This window comes from Sporothrix brasiliensis (genome assembly GCF_000820605.1).
Source record: "Sporothrix brasiliensis 5110 chromosome Unknown Cont14, whole genome shotgun sequence".
Lineage (NCBI taxonomy): Eukaryota > Fungi > Ascomycota > Sordariomycetes > Ophiostomatales > Ophiostomataceae > Sporothrix > Sporothrix brasiliensis.
Window position 1 is genome coordinate 1,062,023 of NW_024467133.1, and position 22,449 is coordinate 1,084,471.

Consider the following 22,449-nt stretch of genomic DNA (forward strand, 5'->3'; position numbering starts at 1 on the left):
ATCGATTTCCACGTATCCAGTACGCTATGCCGTGCCATACCATGCAGTTAGTACGCCGTGCTCCAAATAAAATCAGGAGGCCCTTAGTCGATCAGCCAGTCTTCCATCTCAATACCCATACTACGGCCCAAACTACGTACAACCTCCCATCCAACGTTCACACGCCACTTGCCGGCCCGGTCAATGGGGTCACTGGCCGCACCACTCACACGCACGACCAACCTCAAGCTCGCCAGAGTCGCAATCGCCGTGTTGCGGTCGCTATCCATGATAGCCGCGGCCGAGTTCCGGCCTGCTGCCGAAACAGGTGGCGCACGCGTCCACTCGCTGCGCACGGCCACAAAGATGGCCATCAAGCGCTCCAACGTGAAGCTGTGGGCACCCAGCAATTTTCTTGCAATCTTGCGGTGCTTGCTCTTCGGGCCAGCGCGACCTCCACCCCCGCCCATGCCGCCACGCCGTTTCTTTTTACCGTGGTAGTATGTGGAGAAGAGTGTCATGTCGTGGCGAGTCGCGTTGTGAGAGGCCAGGTAAGCACACAAGAGGAACAAACGGGCCGTAGCCGGAAGAAGAGTGGCTAGGTTGCGGGCAGCATAGAGATTTTCGGCCGGAGAATCTGCTGCGTCCTTTGTTACAAGTTGCGATTGCGGTTGCGATTGCGGTTGCGACTGTGACTGTGCTTGGGGCGCTGCGGCCACAACGAACCGCGGGTCCAACAAAGACTCGTCCTGAAAGTGAGAGCGCGCCGCAATCAGGAGCTTTGAAAACTCCCGCGGTCCGTGTGTGCCGGCCAGGATGGGTGCCGTAAACTTGGGCCACAGTGCCGTGCAGGCCTCCTGGAAAGCAGGCAGGTTCCGGCCAGCTGTCCGAGTCAGAGAGTCGTGCACCGCCGTGCAGAGTCGCGTCCACAGCTCGTTCGTCTCCTCCTGTGTGGCACTTTCCAGTGCTGGCGGTGGGGAGCGGCTGAGGATTTCGACAAACTCGGCTTTGGAGTAGTTGCCAAACTGAATGTGCGGGACAAAGCTCGTCCGCAGCATAAAAGGCGATGGAAATGTGACAATAAAAATAACAGTAAGGTTGGGAATCTACATCGGGAGGTCAGACTGGGCTGCCTTGGCATCGGCTCGTGTTTTTTGGTTGCCTTCTTGTAACGTACCACTTCGGACAGACGGGCCAGTCCCGGCAGGAGCGTTGCGGGCGCATCCCGCTGGCGGTCAATGGCATCAAACACTAACACAAAGCGCCAGTCTTCGGGGTGCTCGCTGTACTGGAGCATATTGGAAAGCTCGACGGTCAGCTGCGAGAGAGTCTCGCAGCGCCGGGCCTTGGGTCCGAGGTACCGGACAGAATCCGAGACCTTGGCCACCGTCCGCTCGAACAGATGCCGCGCCGTGACACACTTGTTAGAGTCAACAATAGCATAATCAAGACTGCTTTTAAGTCCACCATTGGCCAGGCCGGCATCTCTCGCTGCACCTGGGGCAACGGCAGACGAGAACATGTCCAGCACACCGGCTGTCACAGCACTCTTCCCGGTCGCCTCAGTGCCATGAACGACGATGTTTCCACATGGCGCGAGGGAAGGCTAACGACCAGATACATGTTAGAATGTCCACACCAACGCCCCCACGGTGAGCGGTCTCTTTCGCACAAATAGCCATACACTTACATCAACAAGGGTCGACAAGGTCTTGATGTGCTGCTCACGGCCAGGGAAGCTTTGGAGGAGGTGCATAACGGGCTGTGCCTCCAAGGACCCCAGCGGAGATGTCGCGTGCATCGCACAGATCCTGTCGAGGCAAAATAGTAATCCAAACCTATCTGTGGCGGATGCAGATAGTTCTGCGGTTCAGACAAGGCTATGCTCAAAGCTAGGCAATGGCGTCACGTTTCACGACACTCACAAACCGGCACCCAACTGTCAACGGTCGTATATCGGCGTAGGCCGTGGACCGTTTTGCATGAGCCAAGCGGTCGTTGAGCGAACCGACGCGTGAGTGACGCGCTAACAAGTTAAAGGGAGACCCACATATCGAGCTGACCGTCGGTAATTTAACACGAGGTTCGCAAGGTGCTGGCGCCTGGCGCTGTAAAATGGCCCTGTAGTTGCGTGCTGACGGTTCTTCAAGGCCGTCGCTGACAACTCTGCCTCACCAACCCGAGTTCAACTTAAAATTTGCTGCAACGAGCTACCAGTCGTCAGTTGGGGCTACGTAACGGCAAGAGTCACCCAGGGATGTCGTAAGCACAGGCATACATCTTGAAGTAGAAGAAATATAACCATACACACTACATATTCAGTGCCGTATTCAGCATGGACAAAAAGCGTAGCACTTACGAGAAAAGCTTGACTGCACATTTTAAAGTACGATGTGCCAAACTTGGGCAAGTCATAATAAAACCTAGCCCAAAAGGAAGAGTCAGCGTCGACGTCACGTTTCCGACAAACCTGCCCAAACAGTCCTTGACAGGGCCGGGGTAAGGGAGCTATATGGCTTGTCAAAGTATGGAATACATGTACTGTAAATCGTACAAGACGACAGACCAGAAATGGGGAAAATGTCAGTCGGGATGTCCTCTGCTCTTTCTCTTTAAGTCTGACGCAGCTTCCAATTCGATTTTTTTGCTCTCATGCTTTGTGCAGATCGCACCTTCCACTTTTGCTCACTACCCTGTATCTCGTTGTCACTGGTTGATACAATTTTAAAGCCATGACTGTATCTTACTCCTTGCATTGCATGCCACGCAGCCCTAGCCGCCAGTTCATCCTTCTCTATCCTACTTAGGTCCATTTTCCGGTCGCATTTCCCACTTTGGCAACATATCCACTGTTTTGCCCTACAAGTGCTTGTATCGGCACACAACCCGGACTAAGATCGGGCTCCGGGATAGTTGAGCGCCGCCAAGCTGTTGTCAGATACACTCGGATCCTTCAGAGGGGTCATTGACACAGCAGGGCACTCCTACTCAACATATCGAAATCATAAATGTGCTTCATGCAACGGCGACAGTAATGACAGCTGTTGCGACGACAATATCAGAAGCGTCATCCTCGAATATGTCGCACGCTTGCACCAGGTCCGACAACATCGAACTTCAGCAGACTCCACTTACGACAACGTCGACATCACAATGACCTCGATACCAGAAATCAACATTGAGTTTGGGGACTTAGGCGCTGCGCCGGTATCTAGCCAGCTTACGCCGGCCAGAACCATCAACGGCCGGCCGTACCACGCAAAGCGGCCTCATAAGAAATCCCGCGCCGGTTGTGTGAACTGCAAGTCCCGCAAGGTCAAGTGCAACGAGGAGCGACCGCGATGTCGCGCATGCACATTGCGCAAAGAGACATGTGTCTACCCGTCCACACAGCACACATTCTCTGCGGCCAGCTCTGCTTCGTCTCGCAGCGTCCGCGCGGCAGCACTCTCAGCAGCAGCAGCAGCAACAGCAACAGCAGCAGCAGCAGCCCCCGCCTCGTCTTCCTCTGCATCAAATTCTTTACTGCCTCCTTCCTCCACCTCATCATCGTCTTCTTCTGAGGACGGGTCGGCCGCCGTTGCCTCCCGCGTCAACTCTCGGAGCGCTTCTCCGTATTTATACTCGTCAACGAGCGACTCGGCCAATGTTGAAAGGGGCTGGAATGCCTCGAGTAATGGCCCTGTGCGCAAACAAAACAGGGGTGGCTTCAACATGCTCGAGGAGCCTTTCTACCTCCCACCGCAGATCGACCAGACGGACATGAAGCTTCTCTGGTTTTACACTGCAAAAGGTTTCGATGCATTCGCAGCGGAGGCCGGCCACCAGCCACAAGTCGACGAGATTTTGCGAGTTGCGATTCCACGCCATGCTTTTTCCAGCAGGTTCCTCATGGACTGCTTGCTCGCCCTATCCGCTCTCGAGCTGCAGATACTGAACCAACCCATTGAGCCTTCTCGCGTGCTCATGTACCGCGCTAGGGCTTTTGCCGGCTACCGCAAAGCAATCGAGGAAGCCACACCCGATACGTATCCTGCACTCCTAGCCTGTTCTCTCCTGCTATGCTCGCTGTCGTCGGAGATGTTTCGCGACACAGACAGCACAGCCCTGTACATTCTCGACTGGATGGTCGTATGGCGCGGAATCGGTCTTATTGTGAAGCTTATCAAGCCGGAAATGCTCTTCAAGTCGGGCATGTCCCTACTTTTTGCCCGACCGCCCATCAACCTGGATGCATCAACAAAGTACATCCCCAACCAGTTGCTCTTCATGGTGAGCTCCATCCGCCACGACGAGCCTGACTATATGCACATCAACATGTACTATGAGACACTCAAGTATTTGGGGTCGCTGTACCGGGAACTCGAGTCGGGCATGGGCCGCATCCTCAGCCTACGCACCATCACGTGGTTCACATTTCTACCAAAAGGCTTTGTCGATGTGGCCCGTGAACACCGGCCGCGAGCTCTGATCATTCTAGCACATTACCTTGTCTTTATCAAGCTATGCAGGTTGTGGTGGATGCAGGGAATTGCAGACAAGGAAATCAAAGACATTCGCGACGTCCTCGACGAAGACTGGTTGCTGTTCATCTCCGGACCGCTTGCGGCCCTAGAGACTGATGATGAGATCTCCATTGGCAAAATCCTCCTCAATAACAACTCTTGGCAGCCGGACTTTTTCTACGATCAAACTCGGGACAACCAGCTGAGGAGCTTGGGCCTTGTTGACAACTCCGGCCGCAATATCATATTCAACGGCTCCTGGATCCAAGCTGATACAGGGAAGCCAGCAGTTTGGAACATGACCGAACCTCTTGACACATCGTCGGCCATCTTTCGCCCTGAAGAGATTATTGGACTCCGGCATCTAAGTCTGAATATCCCAGGCGAATCCCCCTCCGCGAAGGAGACCACCGGCGACGGCATTGACATCACCAATATAAACCCTTGAAGTAATCAAAAACCTTTGTTTACACGAAAGTATACTACCGCAGCCAGCTTGGATAGATCGAAGTGGAAATCGTATCACAACGTCCTATTTTGCCCTAAAATACAACCGCCCATACTATTCCAACATGCCTAGGACACCTGAAAACGCGACGTCTTCCCCTGCGTCATCTGTTGGTCCTATCTACTTCACATCTGCCCAAAACAACACTCACTCGCCGTCAGATTGGATGGCACAAAATGACCCATGCTGGTGGCATAAATGCCCTCGGCATGATCGCCGTCTTCATCTGTCTTGTGGTTGGACTGCCGGTAGCTCTTCCTCGTATCTGTCCGTGTTTTCAGGGCGTTGAAAACATTCGTCCTCTGCTTAATATCTACCTAATAGTTTCAGGGGCCCAACGTGGAGTCAGCGCTGCCGTGCCAATCTGCACGCGTGGCCACAGCCCGCTGTAGCCTTGTGAGATAGGGATGGACGATCAGGACATACTTGGGCCAAGGACATGTGGGATGTGGGGAAGGTGGTTGATTAAATACACTTCGCACCTCCTCTTTGGCAAAATAAATATCTAGCAATATATGTACGATATATGATACCTTAGTCCTGTGTGATGAACGGGAGACTTGCCCAACATAAATCGGCACGTTTAGTTTCGCACCCACCTTGCCTCTGTTAGACAATATTTCTTAAGTCCTAGTTTAGATTTACAGAGGTCGAAAACTGACACTTCAACCTTCCTCATCGGTGGGTTGTTTTCATTCGTGGGGATTGTGGTGAATATCAGTCAGTCAGCGGGAACCGCTATGCCGAGTCACATCCGTAAACAACTCTGTCTTAACCGAATCTTCTTTTCAGTATGCTTCTTGGTATTCTATTTTCTACTATCCCAAACATTAAAGTTATACACTTCTCGGCACGGTTTTCCGTCCAAGAACAATAATTCCATTTTTCGTGTTTGTTTTCCTTCTTTCAGTTTCTTTGTAGTCTTGTTTATTTTATTTTCCATTTTATCTATTTATTCCACGTGTGAGTTTTGTATTGTTTTTAGATCTATTTTTGTCTTCGTACCTTAAAACCTATCGTAACTTAATCGTATTAAAACACACAACTTTTTATGATGAGATAAGTCCTTGGAGACGACTAAGAAAAACAAAAACGAATGCTTTATAGGACATGGCTTATAAGGTACATGGGATGAGTAAGATACTTTCTTTCCATGTAGAATGATAACCGACAGCTTACAGGTTGTGTCAAGTAATTTTTTTCTTTGTTTTCCTTTGGCTATATTTTATACAAACATATTAAAATAGTAGCTACGATCAATATACGATGTATTAAGGAGTAAAACACACATTCCAAAATCTACCAGAGGCAGCTATAACATCAACTACAATAGATCATCGGGAACGGTATAAATTCAAGAGAAAAAAAAGAAATGCTTTATTAACAGCTCATGCTCCTACTTACAAGACAGGGGCGAGAGAGACGTCCAAAACAAAAGCCAAACATAAAAGAGTAGACAAACACAAAAATGCTTCTGCAGTGGGCTTCGTTGAGATTTGAAGTTGTTTTGTCACTTTCGGGAGTCACGCCCCTTTCTTATATATTTTCTTGTGCTTTGAAAAATATTCTTTTTGCTGCGGTCCCCCCTTTATACAAGATTTTTTACTTATCTCGAGAAAAAAAGAACAGGCAACAAAAAAATGTACATCACACACCCGAGAACACGATAGTAGATTACAAAGAGGATGAAAATGATACTCCCGCAGAACCCTAACCAGACACTGAAACCGAGGGGTTACCCAGTTTAGTTCTGCTCAAGCTCAGCCAGGATCTTCTCACCCTTGGCCTGGGCAGACGCGAAGTTGCCAACCATGTAGAAGGCACCCTCCGGAAGGCTGTCACCCTCACCGCTCAGGATAGCCTTGAACGAAGCGATAGTGTCCTTCAGATCGACCAGCTGGCCTTCGATACCAGTGAAGACCTGCGCGACAGTGAACGGCTGGCTCAGGAAACGCTGGATCTTACGAGCACGCTCGACTGTAAGCTTGTCGGCCTCAGACAGCTCGTCCATACCCAGAATGGCGATGATGTCCTGCAGCGACTTGTACTCTTGGAGGATCTGCTGGACGCGAGTGGCGGTCTCGTAGTGGTCGTCGCCGACAATACGGGGGTCCAGCATACGCGACTTGGAGTCGAGGGGGTCGACAGCGGGGTAGATACCCAGCTCAGAGATACCTCGGGACAGCACAGTGGTGGCGTCCAGATGGGCGAAGGTGGTGGCGGGGGCGGGATCCGTCAGATCGTCAGCGGGCACGTAGACGGCCTGGACGGAGGTAATTGAGCCCTTGCGGGTGGTGGTAATCCGCTCCTGCATCAGACCCATGTCCACGGCGAGCGTGGGCTGGTAACCGACAGCGGAGGGAATACGACCCAGAAGGGCAGACACCTCAGAACCGGCCTGGGTGAAGCGGAAAATGTTGTCGATGAAGAGAAGCACTGACACGTTAGTGATTCTTCGTTTTGGAACTGTACAACAAGGAAATAATTCAAAACATACCATCCTGGCCCTCCTCATCACGGAAGTACTCAGCGACAGTCAAACCGGTCAAGGCGACACGGGCACGAGCACCAGGGGGCTCGTTCATCTGACCGAACACCAGGGCGACCTTGGAGTCGCCGTCAAGCTGAATGACAGAGGTCTCCTGCATTTCGTGGTACAGATCGTTACCCTCACGGGTACGCTCGCCGACACCGGTGAAGACGGAGTAACCACCGTGGGCCTTGGCGATGTTGTTGATGAGCTCCTGGATGAACACGGTCTTGCCAACACCGGCACCGCCAAACAGACCAATCTTACCACCACGGGCGTAGGGAGCAAGCAGATCGACGACCTTGATACCAGTAACGAGAACCTCAGCGGTGGTCGACTGGTCAACGAACTCGGGAGCCTCAGCGTGGATGGGACGGAACTTGTCGGTCTTGATGGGACCGCGCTCATCGATCGGGTCACCAGTGACGTTCATGATGCGACCGAGGGTACCGGGGCCGACGGGGATGGTGATGGGGGAACCAGTGTCAGTGGCCTTAGCACCACGGACGAGACCCTCAGTACCGTCCATGGAAATGCAGCGCACGGTGTGCTCACCCAGATGTTGCTGAAAGAATGGTTAGCATTGCTGTTCAGCCTCGTATACAAACCGCCCCCAAACCTCGGCAGCGGGTAGAAAACATACGGCGACCTCAAGGACCAGCTTCTGGCCATTGTTCTGGGTCTCCAAGGCGTTCAGAATGGCGGGCAGCTTGTCCGTGTCGAACTTGACTGTAAAAAGAAAAAGACGAGGTTAGTTGTCGCTCAATTCAAGAAGCACGAACGATGCGTGGTGGTTTATCGAGGCTTTCGGGATTTCCGTTTCCGAGCGTCCGGACATGAGAATCGACAGCAATCCGATGCAATCTTTCGGTGGCGCTTTGGACGAAGTGCAGACGACTGCGAGGGGGGTCTCGAAGGTGATAGAAAAAGTTTTTCGGTCGGAATCTTACCATCGACGACGGCACCAATGACCTGAGGGATTTACCGTTAGCGATGCGGCGACTGAAAATTGGATTGACGGCCGGGACAAAAAACAGACGTCGGGTTCTGCAAAGCGTTAACCTACCTGATGAATCTTGCCATCACCGACACTGGAAGTGCTGGCGAACCGGCTGCCGTGCAGGAGGGAAGGGGTGATAAAGTTCGGGCGGACGATGCGAGGCGTCGCGAGAGACGAACGGGCTACGCGAGCCGCTCTGGCGAAGTTGGCGCTGGAGAAGGAAAAAACGACGGTCAGCGGTCAATTCAATATGCATTCTGTCGTTCGTTGAGGCCAATGCCTGTTGCCGTTCGGTCCTTACCTCTTGAACATCGTGGCGATGGTAAGGAACGCTTCGCAAAAATGTATATGGAGAGGAGAATGGGAAGGAAGAGAAAGGATGCGGAGGAGGTCGGGAAAAAAAATGCGAAGCAAAACAGGAGCTCCTAGTGCACTGTGGTTGTTTTGGTTTTTCTGCCTGGGGCGGAAATAACTGCGGCCTGAGGCAACAACAGAGCCCGTTATGGGGGAGTGTTGGCCTCTATGGCGGCCTCTACTCCTACTGTGTCCTCGCTATTTTCCCTCTTTTCACTGCATTTCTCCTTCCTCCCGAGGGATCCCGTGCCTTTCAATAACCGAAAGCCCCACTATAGCGAAACCCACTCAAGGAGTCGAGAGAAAAAGGAGCACCCGTGAGTGTCTTTTTTTCCTGACCCACCCGGTTTTCCTGCAGTTGTCTCCTCTTTTTGCTCTGTTCTCCCCCCGTTGTGCTCCTCTTCCAAGCTTCTTGGTTTGGTTTGGGCGTTTGCTTCGATGGCTCGTCCACGTGATTTCAGAATCCGGAACGGGGCCCCATCCTGCAAGCCATGCATCTTCACCGTTACTGCGAGACTGCGTAGACTGCAGCTAGCTGCCCGCCAATTCAGGTACGGCCAACCCTTTCTGAAAACCTTTAGTCCCTTGCCACTTGTGCGCCCCTGAAAATACAGGTACAAATTCTGTGTGCAATGAATATGGCAAAAATAAGACTTCTTTCCGACGTATCGTGACGACGCTCATGATAGTCTGCTACAAACTGGAAAATACCTAAATTAATGCCCATTTTATCCAACTAGCAATCTATGCCCATGGCGCAGCGGAGACCTTGCCTATGAATAGTATTGCCATTATTTGCAGTTTGTTCACCATAATTTCGATCTTGTTAACATCCATTGACCTCCAAGTATGTTAAGTCGTCGACTCCAGTGCCAGGACCTGGGGAGAAACAAAGGCATTAGTAGTGGGGACACGATAATGGCGAACAGGGTTCTACGGGCACGGCTACGGTAGCTGGAGATACTTCATACTTACAATAGCTGTTCGGCTGGGGGCGTAGACATGCGTCCAGTTGCTCCGCTCATTCCATTTCATCCTGTGTTCATGTTAGAATTTGTAGTTGAACTAGAAAGCGCCAATCTTACCCCCTTCCCCCGGAGTAGTAATACTTACGGCGTTGTGAAAAATCTTGTTTCATGATTGATCCGCTTGTGGCCGCCGAACTGCTCGTCGTCAGAGCTCAGCACAATCTTGTATGTACCAGCTTGTTCGACACCCACGCGATAATCACTAAACGACGACGACGGATGGAAGTTGAAAATGAATAGCAGACCGGCTCTCTCAAACACAATAACCTTATCGGACTCGTTCTTGAGAGAGATGTAGGCTTGAGATGCGTGCAGCCAGCCATACTTGGCTTCGAGCTGGTTCATAGCGCTGTCAAAATTGTTGAGGAACTGATACCTCAACAAGTGGTCTTCGGTCAGGTTCAACTGCCGTCTGGCATACCAAAACGAGTTGTTGTTGCCCTCACGAGGAAAGTCAAGCCACTCAGGATGTCCAAACTCGTTGCCCTCGAAGTTGAGGTAGCCCTCGCCTCCAAGACCATGGGTCAGAAGCCGGATCATTTTGTGCAAAGCCATGCCCCTGTCGATGACGGGTGTCAATGGTGATAGAATAGACATGTTGGTGTACATTTCGGCGTCACAAAGGTGCATCATGAGTGTCTTGTCGCCCACCAAACTATAAGGAGAAAACCAGTCAGCCAATGTCCATTGTATCATTCAATCATGTAACACCCCCACCAAATCTTTTGGTACTTACGCCTGATCGTGGCTCTCGCAGTACGCAATGGTTTTCTCACCATGGCGTCTGTTGGTCAGTGTCCAGCAGATGTTGGCCACATCCCAGTCCTCATCCTTTTTTTCCTTGAGAATCTTGATCCACATGTCGGGAATCGCCATCGCCAGGCGGTAATCGAAACCGACACCACCAAGGGCCATAGGGAGACACAGGGCCGGCATGCCTGACACGTCCTCAGCGATCGTGATGCACTCGGGGTACAGCTGATGGAGCATGTCGTTTGCGATCATAAGATAGGCCACAGCCTCCTCGTCGACATCGGCACCGAAGTACTCGTGGTAGCCACCGGAAAAGCCCCTGTCGTGAGTCAGCGATGGGGACGTACGAAAATATTTGCACGACAGACAGGATCAAATAAGTACTTACGTTCCGATACCGTGATGGAGGTAGAGCATGCTGGTAACGCCGTCAAAGCGGAAACCATCGAAGCCATACTCGTCCATCCAAAACCGCAAGTTGCTGAGCAAAAACCTCAGCACCTCGTGGTGACCGTAGTTGAACAGCCTGCTGTCCCACAGGTCGTGGCGACCCTTGGCACCCTCATGGAAGTATTGGTGATCAGTGCCGTCAAACTCATTGATGCCGTCAAGAACATTCTTGGAAGCGTGGCTGTGGACAACGTCCAGGAGAACAACAATGCCCATCCCGTGGGCGACGTCGATGAGCTCCCTGAGGTCTTCCGGGGGCCCATAGCGGCTGCTGGCCGCAAAGAAGTTATTGATCTGGTATCCAAAGCTCGCGTAGTATGCGTGCTCCATGACAGCCATCAACTGGATCACGTTGTACCCCAAGAATTTGATCCGGGGTAGCATGTTTTTTGTGAACTCTTTGTAGGTTGCGACTCTCTGGTCTGGGGAGGAGATGCCGATATGTGCTTCGTAGACCCGTGCGCTAAGGGGTTTCTTCGGTCGAGGGTTCTTTGGGACGTACCGCTCCGAGGTGGGCGGGTTCCAGAAGCGGGCGTCGTATGCAGGTGACACGGAGAGGTCCTGGGTGACATATTTGATCCACGCCGGTAGGCGATCGACGCGCTCTCCGCTTGGTAGGAGGAGAGAAATCTAATAACCAAAGCAGTAGAAGTCAGCGATCAGTAACATATCTGCTGAGGAAACTTGGATTGTAGGAAATGCACCTTGATCTTTGAGTTGTGAGGGATTTGTGGCTCGCCATTCTTGGACGGCAGCTTCAATTCGAAGACGCCAAAATCATTCTTGGTCATGGGGTGAGAGTCATGGTTCCAACCATCTTGTGCCTATTAGCGATTGAGCTTGACATTGTGTATTCGCATGGCAAGGCCGGTGTCATTCGGACGTACTGAAGTCGCCAATAAGAGAGGCTTGGGTGGCATTCGGTGCCCATTCGCGGTAGGTGATGTTGTTGTCCTTGTCGACGTTCAGACCAAAAATCTCGGCGCCCTATACGTTACGAAGGTCAGCATTCTGCCGCAGACGCTGTTCGAGTTCAAAGGAAGCCCGATACTGACCTTTGAGAACTTGTCAAGGCCACCTTCTGTGGTGTTGATCTTCTCAATCCATTCTTTCGATTTGGCGAACCGTCTCTTCAGGGCATCCTTGAACGGCGACAGCCACGGGTCGATGACGGTAACACCTGGTGTTGAGCTGTCAATACAATATCCTCCCTCTCCCCAGCATGTTTTGCTGTGCCGACCCAGGAGTCTAGAAGCTCATGTTCGAGGAGTGGGGCACTCACCTGTGCCATCCCGAGGCAGCTCCTCGACGGTCGACGCCGCGGCGGGTTGGGTCTCGATGGTAGGCATAATGCGTGGCTGTGTATGTCAATTGCTCTGATTCTTGTCTCTGCAGAAAACCATAAAACGTGGGCGAAGGCAACGAGTGAAATAAAAGGAAATCTGAGAGAGGCGAGCTGCAGGTGTTGAGGAGAAGTTGGAAGCTCTGACGTCTAGACCAGTACTTATGGTGTTTTATGGGGCGATAAGAAGCTGGCCTTCACGGCGTGCGCGAAAGCTCGTTGCGAGTGGAGCACTCCGGATTGGGGGCGGCAGAGTGACTGGAATTGAACTGGGTCTCAGAATATGGGAGGCTGCTTTTGGTTTTGTCTTGTTTCTGAAGAATTTTCACGGCCCTTCTCTGTTTTTGGGTCTTTGTTTATTTGCCATTCGATTTCGGCTTTGCACTTGGCAGAAGGGAGCCTTCACCCCCAACAGTTTTGTTTTGCTCCTTCCCATGCAGCGCTACGAAATATGCCTCCTGAAATTCGACATATTGATGACGTCGTGGCAAATTTCTCGCAGGAATTTCGTAGCAGAAATGCAGCTGGCCAATCGCTATAGGCCCGCTGTATAAACAGACCTACATTGCATGCGACCCTAGCTGGTAGCAGAAAGCATACGAGAGGCACGCTCTTTGCCTCGCCCCTGGCAGCTTCGAACGAGCAATTCTCCGTGATGAGCAGGTTAAGATTAGCTAGCGCCGCTTCCATGATACCATTCTTGCTTCTGATTCTAAAACTCACGTATTAAATGGGCGCACCACCTTACCTTGGCTTGGTTCTTGAACCTACATGCAATTCTCAGAACGGAGAGTGCATCCAGATCTACTTCCGAGGCCTTATGGCCGACCAGCCTATGGAACAGCGTCTGCTTGGGGGTGACACCTTAGCCGTTAGTAGTAGCTGAGGAACGGTCGAGGCACACTTCGTGGGTCGCCCCAATGAGATCTTAGCCTTGGCGTGACAGACCACTGTCGCTCAGCGAGCTGTGCAGGCGAAAGCTGGCAAGGTCATGCCACTACGATAACTAACTCTTTGTTCTTATCGATCCTCGCGCATCGCTCGTGTGGGGAAGTAGCCAACCACAACTGGCAGCAACCTCATCGTACGCTGTTGCGTAAACTGTATGTGACATCAGAAACTTTGGCTGGACAACGAACTGCGGCGTCCGTTGTGTCTACTAACCACGATATTCTGTCCTGTCTCCATATCTATTTCCATTCAGACGCGACATTGACCCCCATTACAATCGCCATTTGCTCCACCACGACTTCCTCAGCCTCGCTGTGCCGATCTCGCTCCGGCGGACTTATTCCGACCCAAGCCGTCGACGTGAGTCGAATGAAGAAGTGAGAACGATACTTTCTCTCACCATTCGACTCGTTCATGCTTCCTTCTCAATTGCGTTCCGGCCAACCACATAATATTTATTCCTAGAGCATGTTCGGCGAGCAGTAAATCGCCCCATGTCGGTCGCTGCGAAACCGCGGTCTGCCGCGCTCCTCGGAGTTCCGATTTCTGTGTCAGGGTCTGTCACGTCACCTGCACAGCCGCTTCTTGTCCTTGCCCACGGTAGGCGGGCTTCCATTTCACAGGCCGCTTTGACGGCAGGTCGGCGGACACGGAATTTCAGTTCGGGCTTTTCTAGTAGCTATGACCCGACCGATGACGCGGGCCGTGGGCCTATGTTCAATAAGGCCAAATTCGGCGTTCCACAGTTCTACCCACGCGACCTGAAGAAGAGAGTCGACGACTACGTTATTGGCCAGGATCGAGCGAAAAAGACAATATGCGCTACAATCTTCAACCACTATCAACGGCTACGTCGCAAGCACCACCAAGACGACTCGGATCGCGTATTGCGCGAGAAGATGCAGCGGCAGCGCTTTGCCCGAGACCGGGACCTTCACGACAAGCACAATGAAAGTAGCATGGATGGTACGATGTCTCCTGATCCACATGAGCACTTTCGGTTTGCTGACTGGAAACCCACAGACGAGTTCCCCGATCGCATAGAGGAGGCGGCATTCGCCGACCATCACTCGGACCCTGCTGAAAACTTCTACGCAAAGGAGGACACATCTATACCTCAGCACGTCAAGATTGACAAGAGCAACATTCTCCTTATCGGCCCTACAGGTGTGGGCAAAACGTACATTCTAGAGTATGCTAGAACCGTACTCTGGCTTATCATGGGACGCCCTTGTTACTAACATTATGGCGCAATAGGACGCTCAGTAAGAAGCTAAACGTCCCGTTTACGATAAGTGACTGCAACAGCTTCACCCAAGCTGGCTACATTGGCCAGGATGTCGAGACATGCATCGAGCGGCTTCTTGTCGAAGCAGACTTCGACACGAAGGCTGCAGAGTATGGCATCGTTGTCCTTGATGAGTTTGACAAGATCGCTAGAAGAGAAACAACGCACGGTCGCGATGTCGGCGGAGAGGGTGTGCAGCAGGCTCTTCTGAAGCTCGTTGAAGGAACCAGAGTTACCGTCAGCGTGAAAGACAGCCGCTCATCGTCCCGCTCTGCAAACCCAATCACGACCACCTACGGGTCGCCCAGCTCAACATCACCGCCGCAGGCGACACCACCATCTGCAAAAATGGATCAATACACCATCGACACAAGCAACATTTTGTTTGTCTTTACGGGCGCTTTTGTGGGGCTGGATAATCACGTTATCCGTCGAGTGGCCAAGCCGTCCATCGGATTCGGGTCCGAGATTCGAAGCACGAAGGGCTCGCCCCTGTCCGGTAGCAAAGCCGTTCTGCCGTTGGCGGCGTACGCGCATCTTCCTCACCAACCGTCGTTTGTGGACCCGACCACTGTTGGCTTTACACCCCTGGACCTCGCCAGCCCACTGGACTTGCAGGCTTTTGGGTTCATCCCGGAGCTGATTGGTCGCGTTCACAACATCTGTGCATTATCACCACTGTCACTTGACGAACTATACCGCATCTTGACGGAGCCTCGCAACAGCTTGGTGGAGCAGTACACGGCTTTATTTGAAACGTACCCCAGCCGCCTTCGCTTCACACAACGGGCGCTTTATGCTATTGCCGAACGAGCACAGAAGAACGAGACCGGCGCCCGCGGCCTGAAAATGGAGATGGAGCGTGTCCTCGCAGAGCCCATGTTCGATGCGCCTATGGCGTATGTATTGATCACAGAGGCATGTGTCAAGGGTAAAGAAAAGCCGGGATATTGGGGCAAGGACGGGCGATTTGAGATTGAGCGGCGAATACGCGACGAGGATGAGGGCCTTAATGCAAACGGAGACACGAATGGCGGCGTTTCGTTCGGGCAGTTGAGAGAGGCCGGGCAGAGTGGTGCATAAAGGAGAAATTCCTAAGCGCGGCCTGTACAAATCACTCCAGAGCGTTTTTGTTAGTTTTTGTCAATTGATAAAGCGGCGTATCTTTCGTTCAATAACGGGCAACAATGAATATGCTGCTGTATGATTTTAAATAATAAATATGCATTTATATCTGGGATTTAAGATAGTCAGCGGTACCACCGCAAACATCGCCTCCGTCCTCAAGACCCATTTCGGGTAGTTTTATAGTATCACGTTGTCTCTTCACCGAGGCATGTGGCTTCGAGATGCGTATAGGGCCTTCAGCTGGGAAAAAAAGGCGAAATGCAACGTGTTTTGTACTTTCGTTCCTTTATATCAGCCCTTGTCCTTCCCTTGTTTCGGAGTGCCATTACATCACTTTTCCGTTCATGAACAAAGAGACCAACACAGCAGCATGACGCCAACGAGCAATAAACAAAGGAAATAAAATATGACGATGATTTAAGAATAGCAAGCGGCAGATGTTTACTGCTTGGGAGGCGACTGGATCTGGCTCTTGCCCTTGTAGCCCTCGGACGCGATTCCGGTAAATGGGTCGGCCTTCTGCTCCAGCAAACGCTCGTTGGAAGCCTCCTGCCACTCGCGGTTCATAGTGTGTGGCGCGGGGCCGGCGAACAGGCGCAAGCCGGCGAACAGCAGCAACGAGGCACCGACACCGAAGACGGTGTACAGGGCAACCTTCTTGCCCTCACCCGGCGGCGGCAGGGAGCGGGGACCGTGGGGACCGAAAGCGATCCAGTAAGCTGTTGATGAAAGGAAGAAAAGAGAAAACCGTTAGTTGATGTATACTTTATCGACGTTTGATAGGGCACGTAGCATGATGGCATCTGTGCAATATGCAAGCTCGACGCATGTCCAGGAGAGCACAATGGTCCGTCGCGTGAGACTGTATAAAGCTGGTATCCATCATATCCAACGTTTCCATGCAACGGTAGATGCCAATTGATATCAATCCCGCTGCGTGGCGCGTCCTGCGTGCTCCGACGGCAAATGTGCATCTCACGGAAGGGCCTCATACGATTCGCAGCAAACCACACATCTATACCACAAACAGGGCTTGACTCACCAGCTTTCTTCTCCTGGAGGGTGAGCTCCTTCCAGCTGCCCTTCATGCGGTCGCGCAAGGCCATCCAAAGGTCGGCCTGCTCCTGGAGTGGTAGGCCCTCCCATCGTTTCTCGATGTTGGCTAGAGTCGGGTTCGAGATGGCGTGGGTGGACGCAGCGCGGCGGGCCACAGAAGCGATCTGCGGCTGCTGCACGGCGCGCTGGGCGAGGGTGGTGCCGCGCACCAGGGTAGTCGGCCGGACACGGTACATCGTGAAATTGGGTTTGGCGCAGGAAGATTTAACTCAAAATAGTGAAAATTTTTCCGGGTTCTGCGCTGACAGACGCAGAGAGAGGCCGCAAGACAAGAAGAGGGGAGATTGGGAATCGAAAAGGTTAAGGCTGAGAGCTCAATCGATGCGAAGTCGTTGGGTGGCGGAGTTGTGGTTGGCAATGATGCTAGCAATGCAGTGGTGGTAGTCGGGAGGACGAGGAAGTGAAAAGAGAGGAATTTCGTTTTGGTGGCATGCCCAGTTAGGTGGGTGCTCGGAATCGTATGATGGAACCTGCCCAGGGCTCCACCAAAAACCCGAGGGAGCTTGCCCGGACGAAAGAAATCGCTCGCAATTGTGTGGTCCCCACCCTTCTTAACAATTTCCGATAATGACTAATCCCGACAAGCCAACAATCCAATCATCGACGATGCTAAGTAGAGCGAGGGGAAGCACGACAACAGCATTTACAGTTGGAAAATACTTTGCTTTTGGTCAATGAAGATCAATAAAATCTATAAAAGTGAGTGCCGCAGATGCAACCTGTAATTGAACCCTTTGGCGATCTCCCCAGACTGTATATGTACAGTGCTGTATGTACAGCGAATCACTGCTCGTCTGGCGGTGCCTTCTTCAGGCGGGACACCTACCAATTCGCCAATCAGAGCCCGCGAAACTCCGTTGGTTCCGACCTTTCCACTTGCGTACAAAACTCGCTGGGACGCCGCTAGTCCAATGGGGGAGTCCCATTTTGCGGTACGAAACGTTTCCAGATGGCAGTCGCTTGAGCCGGATAAGACCAGGCTCTCCGTATGAAACCCGAAGGACGGCCGGCGTGCACATAATAGTCTCTCCGTCTTGCTGCAACTCGGTCTACCGCCTGGCGGTACTCTCTGTCGCTGCTGGTTGTGCGTCCGAGTTTGGCTGCTGGGGCGGTTCTATCGCACTAGAAGGCAAGGGTGTAGGTTTGCCGACGGAGCTGCTGCAGTTAACACGTGCATGCCTCAGTGAGTTACAATATTTACCGAAACGCAGGCCAAAAAGCCAAGCCGGGAAGAGCATCAGATATCGTAGGGTGGTAATATACTTACGAGTTTGGGAGGCCCAATTTCCCTACTTCATCCTTGCCCTCGAGATAGGGCTTGAATACATATATTCCTGAATTTTGGTAATCGAGTCAGTTTCTCATTGCTTTAGCTGTTCGCTCTGCATCGCGCCAGAGGAATGGTGAATTGAGCCGTGAGGCGTGCCTTGTAAGTTCTGAGAAGGAATGAGATGCGTACCGTTTGCGACGCCGGCAGTGACAGCCAGACCAAGTGGAATCATTCGCTGATAAGACATGATGGCGATGAGGAATGACAGAGCTGCATCGACAGGGCTCAGTGGCCACGAAATAGAAGAGGTGAATATCGTGAAGTCGTGCGCTAGATGAATTTGCATATGAGTTTGGGCAACAATGCTTGGTAACAGTGTGATGTCGTTAAATGGGCAGTCACGCTGGGCTACCCGATTTAGTGGGCGGCTTTAGTGGGGTTTGGCCTCCGTGCCGCCAGACGCGTCTCTGGCAGACAGATTTTCTGAGAGACGCGTCCCACCTTATTTGCACTATCATATCGTCACCATTGACTTCCAAGTACATATCGACAGCAAAAGGTGCAGCCAGCCGCATTTCACGACTGTGTCTACATATTTGAACCCTTGCAGTCCCAAAAGAACCAGGTACTTACCCCAAACGCGAGAATAGACATAAACACAGATGGGTTCCGTTTTATGATGCAGCACCCGACTCAATGGGGAGACACTGGCAGCTGCTGGGCGAAGTCCCAGATTCCGACGATGAAGAGCTCGGCAGCCAGGAGCCGCTGCAGGACGACCATGTCGAGGGCGATACTGCTGTAAAGACTCAAGAGAGCAGCAGGGACGCAAAAGAACCAGGGGAACCATTTTTGAAGATCGTACTTTCTCCTCATCGACATAACCACTTCACGGGAGTTTCATCTTCGTCATCGAGACATGCAGCACAAAGCCCTAGAACACCTTCCCCAACACGGATCTCGACACCTCGGAGAGTCTCCCCTCTACCCGAAGACTCAGCTGATGAGATCGATCTCGTCTATGACGGCGTCCAGGACAACGAGCTGGATGAAGAGCCGCGCTGTGACCTACGCTCTTGCCCGCCACAACTCAGCATTCCCGAGGCACTGGCCAACAATATAGTACATGCCCAGACGACGAACGACGACAACGTACTTTCAGGACAGGAAACACCGTTACGCCAGTTACAGAAATCCCAGCAGTCTCAAGGGCCTCGAACTTCCCAGGCCTCTTTGCAGCCACGACGGTCAGGGCATTCCGATATACCACACAGTTCACTAACACCCAAGAAGGGAGACCTACGACCACGATCCCACGAATCCCCGGCTGCTGCGTCTATTCCGCCTGCCGATCCTTTCTCATTCTCACCCACGTCCTCCCTCTCAAGTCTTTCACGATCACCCTCACCCGTTGCTGATGGACCTGCTCGCCGAAGCTCTGGAGGTCACGAAGTGGCTCGCATGTCTTCCCCGTTTCCCGTCCTACCTGAGTCTCCTCCTGCCTTTCGACTAGGTTTCGTACGATCTCTTCGACCTCGAAAGCCGATTCAACAACATCCATATCTGCTCGAAGGTGCGCAGTATGCACGTGCCATGAAATCACATGGTGTGAAGCCTGTTCGCACCGAGTACGGCAGCGCTCCGCGGAAACAAGTCGTGGATGAGGATTCGCAAGAACAGGAGTTTCAGCAAGAAGAAGAAGAAAGTCAATTGCCAAGGAGACAGTCACAGAACGACGCTGCTCTTTTTGACGGTAGCCTATATGATTTCCCTAGCAGCCAAGCTAGTCTCGGCGACATTGCACTGTCTTCCTTAACTCCTCGAACATCAACGCCCGCACACCGCCTCCTACCTCCGAGCAGCGAGGATGGAGCCGACAACGGAACGGATAATACAAGCCTGCCCGATGAAGACGACTTCCCAACTCCTCAAACCTTCCTGGATCGGCAGCACAAGCGGCAGCAGGCTCGAATTTTCAAACGGCAGAGTTCGCCAAAGACTGCCTCCGCCGCAAAGCGGGCACGGCTGGTAGATGCAGCTCTTCAAGATCAGTCGGCTCGTGCCAAATGGATACCCGTCCGTATGGATTCGTCGCCGGACCAGCTTCCCCGTTCATCTGCACGAATGCATGTATCTCGGCCGCGATCTGTGTCCCCGGTTGCTTTCCTTTCAAGGCAAGAAGGTGTAGCAGTTTTGGACGATGATGCTACTGACAACAGCAATGACGAAATTGAAATCACTGACGCGAGGGAATGCACTGCGTCCCCACTGAACGACATGGCCGAAGAGAGCCATAGCGATTCGGAAGCCGTACGCAAGAACAGCAGGCGGATCAAAGGGGTTCTGCCCGCGTCTTGGCTGCGACTTGATCAGCAAAAATCAACGCGGGTCGGCCTTGACAGGGTGACGGCCACCCAGAGGCGACCTGGGCAACATAACGACCAGGCCACCAGAAAGGGCGTTGCATTGCCGAGACAGGGCCAGGCCACCAGCTCTCTGGCAACGATCACCTCATTACTTGATGAATCAGACGACGATGTAGATAATGATAATGAGAGCGTGGCGGACATGGCGAAGCGGTCAAAGGCACCGGTAATTGAACCATGGGATTCGGATGTGGAAGGACATTCACCAATTGTTTCTTTCATTAACGACGAAGACATTGGTTCGGTGATGGAGGACAACTCCATTGATCTAATGGCACCCAGAGTGAAACGAACCAGGCTACCTGCTGCGCCTGGTCCCCGACCAAAAAGACCAAGGATGCGGACGCAGAGTGTGCCCAGTGGCACTCCAATCCAAAAGACACGACAGCCCAAAATCACAAAGATGATGCACCGATCTGCTTCTGCTTCTACAGGCAGTCACCGATTCTCTCGCAAACAATCATCGTCTACGAGGAGACGGCAAAGCAACCCGCACACAACCAGCAGCAGGAGAACGCCGAAACTACCCGCCACTCCTCCTATGCTGAGCATTCTCGATTTCGTTGAGCCCGCAGCACCAGCCTTCGTCCGTGTTGCGGCTCGTACTGCAAGGCGAACGGCTAAGCTAGGAAAGACGAGCCCTTCTAGAAAGATTATCAACCTTGGAAGCCGGGCTGACAACGTGGACGCTTTATCTGTCCTGCGAGACTGGAAAGCTGGGAGAATCAGGCCCACGATTCCAAACCCACCAAGACGGCCGAGACAGTCTGGACAACAGGCCCCGCTCCAAGAGATGTCGCCGAATCTTGCACCACACTCAACTCCCCGACCACAGCACATACAAAAATCAACCGCGTTAAAGAAAAGCCAGTCAGAAGCTTTCGTGAACCGCATCCCTCAAACCAAGCTTGCCGCACTACCACGCCCGCCCAATCTGTGGATCAGGATGGGCTCTCACATGGATCCAATGGTGCGGCCTGCACAACTTGAGGTTGCGGCGAGAAGCAAGCTGGGTGCGGCTGGTTTTGTTTCAAAAAAAAAGAGCTCGATGCCTTGTACTGCCGTCGGCGACGGGGTGCCATACCTTTACCGAACGTGCGACTCGAGCAATTTGTCGACGACCAGGCATCTGCCTACGGTGCAATCGACGACGATATTTCTGTGGACAGCCATTTTCTTAAGCCACTGGGCTTTGGACTGGAACAAGAAATCGAGCTTCAACCTTCGCGAGGGGAGCATGATATCAATGCCGCTAAGCAGACGCCTGAAAGCAACAACCGGTCAGGGTTCCGCAAGCGCTACAGTCCAAGGCAGGTCGACACATCTGCACCGCGATTTGCCCATGCTTTGGACCACATTCCTCTGGATATTGGTCCTGCAAAGGTCGGTTTCGTGGCTGATACCGTCGATTTCGATAGGGACAAACTGCATGGGTTAGGGCCTTTCGGATCGCAGTACCCACAACACTTCGATATTTTCGCTCTCGACGGTGACATCTTTTTCCATCAAAGCACACTCATCGGCAGCGGCCGGCTGAGTTTGGCCCTTGGGATGGATTCTTCGGATAGCTCGCGGCCTCTCCATAGGCCAGACCTAACAACTTCGTTCCAACTAGGCGAGCGAACGCTTAGCTGGAGTGTGTGGGATGAGGTTTCATCGTCCGAATATGGCATCCTCATGGACTGGTTGGCGGATAGCCTTCACTCACCTGCTTCTTCGCCTAGCCTTGCTGGGCCGAAGGTGCATACAATGATCAATTTCGTTTTAGATTTTATCCAAACCACCATGGCCAAGGCGACATCTTCGCCAAGGGTCCGAAAG

At 52.4% G+C, this 22,449-nt stretch overlaps 7 protein-coding genes across 7 annotated transcripts; 3 read left to right on the forward strand and 4 right to left on the reverse strand.

Annotated features, from left to right (window-relative positions):
• Window positions 1-83: 83 nt before the first annotated feature.
• SPBR_03688 (origin recognition complex subunit 5) lies at window positions 84-1,780 on the reverse strand (the record flags this gene model as incomplete). Its single annotated transcript, XM_040761978.1, has 3 exons — window positions 84-1,085; window positions 1,157-1,585; window positions 1,670-1,780. 3 exons carry the CDS (start codon window positions 1,778-1,780, stop codon window positions 84-86), a joined length of 1,542 nt encoding a protein of 513 aa, XP_040622997.1.
• Window positions 1,781-3,132: 1,352 nt separating this feature from the next.
• On the forward strand, window positions 3,133-4,932 carry SPBR_03674 (uncharacterized protein; the record flags this gene model as incomplete). Its single annotated transcript, XM_040761964.1, has 1 exon — window positions 3,133-4,932. One exon carries the CDS (start codon window positions 3,133-3,135, stop codon window positions 4,930-4,932), a length of 1,800 nt encoding a protein of 599 aa, XP_040622998.1.
• Window positions 4,933-6,736: 1,804 nt separating this feature from the next.
• Window positions 6,737-8,834, reverse strand: SPBR_03641 (F-type H+-transporting ATPase subunit beta; the record flags this gene model as incomplete). The annotated part of the gene is made up of 6 exons (XM_040761931.1): window positions 6,737-7,458; window positions 7,490-8,087; window positions 8,166-8,251; window positions 8,473-8,494; window positions 8,589-8,733; window positions 8,824-8,834. The coding sequence occupies 6 exons, from the start codon at window positions 8,832-8,834 to the stop codon at window positions 6,737-6,739; spliced, it is 1,584 nt and encodes a 527-aa protein (XP_040622999.1).
• A 1,151-nt stretch (window positions 8,835-9,985) lies between these two features.
• On the reverse strand, window positions 9,986-12,456 carry SPBR_03615 (1,4-alpha-glucan branching enzyme; the record flags this gene model as incomplete). Its single annotated transcript, XM_040761905.1, has 7 exons — window positions 9,986-10,559; window positions 10,641-10,976; window positions 11,046-11,737; window positions 11,812-11,924; window positions 11,995-12,094; window positions 12,163-12,287; window positions 12,390-12,456. The coding sequence occupies 7 exons, from the start codon at window positions 12,454-12,456 to the stop codon at window positions 9,986-9,988; spliced, it is 2,007 nt and encodes a 668-aa protein (XP_040623000.1).
• Window positions 12,457-13,894: 1,438 nt separating this feature from the next.
• On the forward strand, window positions 13,895-15,771 carry SPBR_03663 (ATP-dependent Clp protease ATP-binding protein subunit ClpX; the record flags this gene model as incomplete). Its single annotated transcript, XM_040761953.1, has 2 exons — window positions 13,895-14,592; window positions 14,709-15,771. The coding sequence occupies 2 exons, from the start codon at window positions 13,895-13,897 to the stop codon at window positions 15,769-15,771; spliced, it is 1,761 nt and encodes a 586-aa protein (XP_040623001.1).
• A 486-nt stretch (window positions 15,772-16,257) lies between these two features.
• On the reverse strand, window positions 16,258-17,108 carry SPBR_03830 (cytochrome c oxidase subunit 4; the record flags this gene model as incomplete). Its single annotated transcript, XM_040762120.1, has 2 exons — window positions 16,258-16,535; window positions 16,859-17,108. 2 exons carry the CDS (start codon window positions 17,106-17,108, stop codon window positions 16,258-16,260), a joined length of 528 nt encoding a protein of 175 aa, XP_040623002.1.
• A 1,790-nt stretch (window positions 17,109-18,898) lies between these two features.
• SPBR_03820 (uncharacterized protein) lies at window positions 18,899-19,799 on the forward strand (the record flags this gene model as incomplete). Its single annotated transcript, XM_040762110.1, has 2 exons — window positions 18,899-19,354; window positions 19,716-19,799. The coding sequence occupies 2 exons, from the start codon at window positions 18,899-18,901 to the stop codon at window positions 19,797-19,799; spliced, it is 540 nt and encodes a 179-aa protein (XP_040623003.1).
• Window positions 19,800-22,449: the final 2,650 nt, after the last annotated feature.